This window comes from Vicia villosa, linkage group LG1 (assembly GCF_029867415.1).
Source record: "Vicia villosa cultivar HV-30 ecotype Madison, WI linkage group LG1, Vvil1.0, whole genome shotgun sequence".
In the NCBI taxonomy this organism is placed as follows: domain Eukaryota; kingdom Viridiplantae; phylum Streptophyta; class Magnoliopsida; order Fabales; family Fabaceae; genus Vicia; species Vicia villosa.
In genome coordinates, this window is record NC_081180.1 from 241,813,023 (window position 1) to 241,820,866 (window position 7,844).

At 35.0% G+C, this 7,844-nt stretch overlaps 1 protein-coding gene across 1 annotated transcript; it reads right to left on the bottom strand.

Annotated features, from left to right (window-relative positions):
* Nucleotides 1-1,052: 1,052 nt before the first annotated feature.
* On the bottom strand, nucleotides 1,053-1,570 carry LOC131624560 (pathogenesis-related protein PR-1 type-like). Its single transcript, XM_058895512.1, has one exon. The coding sequence runs from the start codon at nucleotides 1,542-1,544 to the stop codon at nucleotides 1,053-1,055; it is 492 nt and encodes a 163-aa protein (XP_058751495.1). The 5' UTR covers nucleotides 1,545-1,570.
* Between the last annotated feature and the right edge of the window lie 6,274 nt (nucleotides 1,571-7,844).

Genomic DNA, 7,844 nt, shown 5'->3' on the forward strand with positions numbered 1-7,844 from the left:
CACGTGCAACACACGGATAATTTACCTAATTCAAAAATAATCAAAGGCTTTTCCCTCAAGTGGTACTCTCAAACGAGGTATAAATTTTTTTCTAATAACAATATTCATCTATTCACCTCGATTATTAAAAATATCATAGAATAAAAGCATTATATTTTCCATCGATTAAGTATCTAATCATGGCAAAAAGTAGTATTGTGTTGTCATTTTTTCTTTCTCCTAGGCCTAATGGACCGAGGAAAAAGTAGTGCGCCGTCATTTTTTCACCTTAAGCAAATAGATCGAAGAGAAAAGTAACACACTTTTACATTATACCCTACGTTACATTGCCCACTCAATCGAAGTAAATTTCATCCGAGTTAAAAGTCAAATTCCGTAATAGTGATTGTGTACAATAGAGTTGTCAAAAGAAAAATAATTTTAAGGGTTTCTGCACAAAAATACAAAACATATAAAAAAAAATATTTTTACTAAGAGGTGTGCTATTCCTACACTTCTTTTGCCATACGCCTTCGTATCTACACCGTACATCATAACAAAGTAAAATGATGATGGCTCAAAAACCAAAGTTAAATAAATTGATAAAAAAATAAAACTAGTATATATTAACTATATTTATACAGTAGATATGTAAAAACTAGTGTAAACATAATTTTTCTCTTTTACTAAATCTATGATATATTATATTTATAAAGGTTTAAAAAACATTAATTTTAAGAATTTGTATACAAATATTAAAAAATTCATATAAAAAAAATAGAAATTAGACTAAAAAAGTTTTTTTATTTAACCATTCCGTTTGATTTGACAATTTTCAAACAATTTTTTGATGACATTATAAAAGGATTTTGGGTATTATTTATTTATTTTTACATATATTTCAAACGCAATGTTATTTTCGAATAGATTTCAGATGGACACACTATGTCTAAAACATCCTCATTACAAATTATAAAATTCCTATAATACTACATTTATTTATTATGGGTTCTTCTATGATAGAGCTTTTACATCTAAGTTGGAACAAATCATGATAGTAGAAAATAAATCACTCAGTATGGCCTCTCACCAATATAGTTACCAGGAGGATCATAATTGCAAGTAATAAAAGTTCCTCCATTATCACATTTCACTTTAGCACATCCAATTCTCACTGTATTTTTCCAAACAACTTGTGTATAATGGCCACACATTTGTCCCTCAGCACATGAATTACTATCATAATCATAGTAGGGTTTCTCGTTAACCCACATCGTCACAGCATCTCTCCCAAACATCTCACCGCTGCTCATCGCGATATTCTCTCCGTAGCGATCAGTACCTGAGTGGACCAATTGACAATCCTTACGTTGGTTAGCATAATTATTTGCAAATGCAGCAACCTTGTTGTCCCAAACAAGATCTGGAATTTTAACTTTGGTGACCGCCGATCTCGCGGCGTTCTGTCCTTTTAGATAATCTGCTGGAGAATCTTGAGCTTGTACAAAGTGACTAACCATAATGAGTATTAAGGCTAAGACACATAATGCAGAAAATGAATTCATTTTGTTTTTCTGTTGCAAAATGGTGAATGGAAGTGTATGTATTTGGTGAAAATTGATGAAGCTCTAGTGATGTATTTATATAGAATGTATAGCATTGAAATTTGGTAATTCAAAAAGATATTTTCCTTTACAAAAAGATAATTTTATCAATAGCTAAAATTCCCATGTATTTAGGAGCTTTTTATTTTTAGTAAACTTGGCTTTTACTTTATGATAATTTAATTGATTTTAACTTATATGTTTGAAATATAATTTTATAATTTTATATAACATATGTATAAAAGGGAATATTTGTTTTGGTGTAGTCTATTTTTTATTAATTTTACCTTTATTTTATTGTGTAATTTACACGATAACTTCTATTTAAGCTACTATAATTAACTTCCTCATAGCTCCTACTATTAACTTCCACATGATATGTTTTTCTAAAATTAATTTAAATATAAAAGATTATTTATATTTTCTCATGCGCGTGCATTGAAAAACGGACAGACACGCTTGTTTCTGTATAAAATCATAGAATAGGAGATCATGATTTTAATTTTTTGTGTTGATTAATAAATTGTGATATTACTTTATTTATTTATTATGGATTATTGAACAAAAAGGAAATTCCTCTTAAAAAACAAATAAGTAAAACCGTCTCCTAATTTATTACTGTAAAAGTGAAATATATTATTTAAATTAATTAATTAATTAATTAATTGAAAATATGTAAAATAATGGTAATAGAGGACTGGAGATCCCTAATTCAATAATAGAATATTTTGTTTTTGACAGAATTCAACGTCAATAGACAAACATGACTATTTAAACAAAAATACATATATGCTTGAAAGTTCATTGAATCAATATAAACATCTATCACCAACCAAAAAAAATAGATATATGCAATGTGTTTACAAACTTGTATGCGTTTTTTTTTACATCAGCTAATGCTTAACTTAGCTAACAACTAGAATGTTGACCCGCGCGTTGCGCGGTTGCCCTATAATATATTATTTTCATTGTATATAATATTTTAAATTTTAAAATATTATTATTATATTTTTTTTTTTTGAAAAGGCGGAATTTTTATTATTAAACAAGCTAGCACAAGACATGCTAGAATCAAAGAGTGGCAATACAGATTGATAAATTATTAACTTGCACCAATTCTAACACATCAACTATAACAGGAATGGAATACTCTATCAGGAATACTCTAATAGGAATACATGAGGATACTTTGTACTCACTAGCCAACAATGATTTCCAAAGACAGCAATCCAAAGCTAGGAATCCCCCTAAACACACCATTGATTCTGCACCATGAAAGATATTTAAGCGCCAGACCAATAAAGGATAGACCGAAGCTAATTCTACTGTTATTTCACTATTTCGAGACATACAATTGGAGAGGATAGCCACTGATAAATGGAGTAAGTGAATCCTCTTGAATTAACTCTCAGCCAGTTCCATGAGAGGAGTTTAGTTTCTTCAACAATCATTGAGAAAGAGATATCTTTATTTTGAAAGATCTCCGCGTTTCTCGCTTTCCAAATGCTCCATATGCATGCGAACCAAATTGTGGAGATTCCGCGAGTCTGTCCTTTATTTCCCTGCAATACTCCTGGAAAGGCGTTAAAATTGACAGCAGTAGAGTTATGAAATACAGTAGTCACGCCTAACCATCTGGCAATATCGGCCTAGACTTTGGTTACGGGATGGAATTCGAAGAAAATGTGGTTCGTGGATTCTACCGATCCACATCCTCCTTCATACAATGAATTGTCCGATGTTAATGTCCCTCTCTTACATAGGTTTTCTTTTGACGGGATTCGGTTCTGGATGATTTTCCAAACAAACACCGCCACTTTAAAGGGAATGAACTTGTTCCACACTTTGGTATGAAGCGATTCGTCTCTCGAGTTACTAGCATCTGATAGGGCGCAGTAGGCTGATTTAACAGAATAGCTCTCGGAAGGATCGGCGAGCCAAACAACGTTGTCCCTTCGCCCAGTTCTAAAAGAGGCTGAACTAATTTCTTCAATTAACTGCTGCAATAATTCCGTCTCACATTCAAAGAGATCTCTCCTCCAACTAAATTTCCATTCTCTAGTATTTCCATCTCCCCTTCTCATATCTGCCAATGCAGCTTCTTTATTCAAAGATATTGAGAATATTCGTTCGAACCTCATTTTTAAGGGACCTCCTAACCAGCAATCACTCCAGAAAGATGTATTCTCCCCTCCCCCAATATTCTGCTTTCCAGTCCCTCAAACCAATTGAGATGGTTCCCTCCTCCTACTAGTTCTATCTTCTTAATGTCTTTAAGCCAAGAGGAAATACAACGGCCCCTTATCCTAATTTTTCCCTCCTCCTCGCCGTATTTACCCTTGAGGACTTTATACCAAAGATTTTCTTTCTCCACCCTCATCCTCTACACCCATTTCCCCAAAAGAGTCACATTAAAGATTTTAATGTTTTTAATGCCTAATCCTCCATTTTCTTTATCCATACACACTCTATCCCATTTGACCCAGTTCACTCTTCTAATGTTCTCACTCCCTCCCTAAAGAAATTTCTTAAAGAGAGATTCAAGTTTAGAGATAATACCTTATGGGGCTTTGAAGAACGAAAGGTAGAACACGGGTATTGCAGACATAACAGAGCGTAATAACACCAACCGACCTCCCAGAGATAAGTTACGACACCTCCATCTCGATAATATCAACTTCACTTTATCTAAGACTGGAAACCATGTGCTTTCCCACCTCGGATTTGCGCCAACCGGTAGGCCCGGATACATGAATGGTAGCGCAACTATTTTGCATTTCAGCACCTTTGTTGCTCCAGTCACCCAAACATTTGTTGTCATGATTCCAATTAGTCTGGTTTTATGAAAATTTACTTTCAAGCCTGATACAAGCTCAAATAGGTGGAGAATTGCTTTAATAGTTACAACATTCTCCATAATACTTGGTCCCATTATTAGAGTATCGTCAGCAAATTGGAGGTGAGATAATCTTTCTGTTTGGTTTCCAAAGGCATATCCCACAAAGCTACCATTATCGGATGCTTTATTTATTAACATTCCTAGCCCCTCCATCGCTATGATAAACAAGAACGGTGATAAGGGGTCACCTTGCCTTAGCCCCCTTTTAGCTTGAAACTCCCCAGTCGGACTGCCGTTGACAAGGACATAAATCGACGCTGAAGTCAGGCATTCGTGAATCCATCTCCTCCACTTATAGCAAAAACCCATATGATGCATCATTTCTTGAAGGTACTTAGAGTTTACAGAATCGAACGCCTTCTCAAAACCGACCTTGAACAACATTGTTTGCTTCCCTTTTTTCTTTTCGTCTTCAATTAGCTCATTTGCTATCATAATCCCGTCCAACATTTTCCTGCCCAATACAAAGGCAGTTTGATTCCCCGATATAATTTTGCCTAATACACATCTCAATCTGTTTGCTAATAATTTAGACACAAGACCTTGTACATAGCCCCGATTAGAGAGATAGGACGAAAATCCACTATATGCTGAGGGTTGTCCTTTTTCGGAACCAATACAATAAACGAACTATTAACTACTTTTGCAATTCTGATGTTGGCTCAGAATTCAGAGACGAACCTCATAAAATCTCATTTAATAACTTCCTAGAACTCTTTTATAAAATCAAACGTGACTCCATCTGGTCATGGGCTTTTTGAATCTTCGCAATCCCATAATGCTGATTTAATTTCCGCTTCTGAGAATTCTACAGTAAGAAAATAATTCTCTGCAGCTGTAATTTTCTTGAAAGTGGAATTCTTTAACAAAAGCTTGTTCCCACCTTTGTTTCCAAAATGGTCTTCATAGTGTTGGAAAATTCCATTCTTCAAATCTTCTACTGAGGATATCTTACCTCCTTCCAAAACCAAACTAAGAACTTCATTTCTCCTTCTTCTATGGGTGATGCATCCATGAAAGAACTTTGAGTTTGCATCGCCTTCCTTTATCCATTTTTGTTTTTCCCTTTGATGAAGAATGTTCTTGTGCAGGGATGAAAGTTGGTAGAGCTTGGTGTTACAATCTCTCAAAGACTCAATTTCTGTAGCCGATAAATCAAGTTCCTCACCTTTTAGTTCTAGCATTTTTATTTCACTTTTGACTTCATTGATTATTTTCTCCAAGTTTTGACAATGTTCTCTGTGCCATTATCTCAACCCTTTCTTCAAGGCTTTTATTTTTTCCTTAAGAACGTATCCTCCCCACCCTTCAAAATTCAGACTGCCCCATGGTTCCTTTACCATACTGTTATACCCCTCGACTTCTTTCCAACATTTCAACATCTTGAACGACTTGGGCCCCCAATCTCTCACGACTTATTTGAGGGGGATTGGACAGTGATTCGACAGTTCCCTTTCTAAACCCCATTGAGATGTGTTAGGCCATGAAACTAGCCACTCTTCTGAAATTAAGAATCTATCGATGCGGCTCATTGAGACGCCTCCATCTTTGTACCAGGTGAACCGTCTCCCCGAAAGTGTTAAATCGACTACCTCAGTGTTGACAATAAACTCGGCGAACAGTCTCATCTCCCCTAGCATTGAAAAGGTGAGTTTGATTTTCTTTCCTGCTCATATCTGTTGAATGCAGTATAGGGCAAGCAACAAACAAGATTTGGAAATATTGATCCAGGATTTATCGTCCTCAGAGATGGAGAGATGCCATTCAACAGTTTCTACGGTTTCGAACTTTGGATTGAATGAGAAAAAAGTAAACAAAGATATAGACAGGAAAAGAATAAACACATTCTTAGAAGAGAAAGAACTTATCAGGAATGTAAATATATTCACTCTTCACAAACATACACTTACCAACCCATTATACTCAACCTACAATACTCATCTATGTCATCACATATCTCTCACATAAGCGTCCATCTCTGGAGCACAAACAAGATAATCTCACAACCAAGGTTATCTCTAACGCAAAGTCACGAGAACATCCGTGTTATCGCGTCGGCGATCTCTCGCGCGCCGCTCAAACCCAAAAGCATTAAGAACAGATACAAACAGTGAATGCTAGCTCTAAATCTATCTCTAGAGTTCAGAACCAACAGATTATCATCCTAGATAAGGATTCAAGAAGTTTATCTCTAAAGCACCCCAAATCCCCAGCATAGAGCAAAAATCCAAGATAACATCAACACAGATTTGTAAAGCAAGTTAAATATAACATTATAATCGGTAAATATACATAAGATTCAAGTAAATATACAAACAAAACCCAACCAAAGAGAAATACACAAAGAAGAAGAGAAATGAACCGAAAATCTCCCGGTTTGTCAGCTCCGTTCGACGCTCAATCCACCCCCGATCATCCTTATGCAACCTCCGAAGTTGTTTTCTAAGCCAATTTTACTCTAAGAATGAAGTTGATGGTGTTGGGACTCAAAAATACCCAACCCATAACTTAAAAATGTGATCTCTGCCCCTTTTAACAAGTCTGAAAATCCGCAGGTCCGCTGAGCGGAACAGAGTCCGCTTAGCGGAGTCTGCTAAAAATCAGATTTTGTTTTCGCCATAACTCGAGAACCGTAACTCCGAATTGCGCCCGGTTTGAAGCGTTGGAAAGCTTATTCAATGCTCTATCCAATAATGATTGAATGGAAAGCAAAATGATGATTTTGGTCATCCTTATTTTGAGTCTTTGGAAGTCCGCTTGACGGTGGCTAAGCGGGCTTGCACCGAAATTGCGAAATCGAAGCCGTGCCTTTGACACTTTATTCCTCAAGGCTCCAATAAGCATGAATACCTATAAAAACAAAGGAAAAACTATCAAATGGTATAAAAGTCTATGAAAATACAACTATTCACAAAGTATACGTATTTATACACAAAACGGGGAATTATTCAAACGGTATTAACAAAAGTATCGATAAGTGCCACTATTTACATACTCAAAACATCGACATTTTGGCACTTATCAATATCTAATGGAGTTAAGATCGCCCGCTATGCACCACCTCCTAACTCTTTTCTGCCCCCAAACACATTAATAACTCTTCCCAAAGATCTTTCTTCATGTTAGCTTCGCATGGAGCGTACACATAACTCTTCCCAGTTATCTTTCTTCATGTTATTATATTTATTATAATGATTATAAAATCCAGAAAAAATATATTCAAAGATGTTAATTCAATAGTACACATTTATATACACAATTATGAATATAATAATAAAAATAAATAATTACTTGATTTAACTGTTAATCAAAATTTATATCAAGACAATAAATGACTGAATAAATATAACTAAATTATAGGA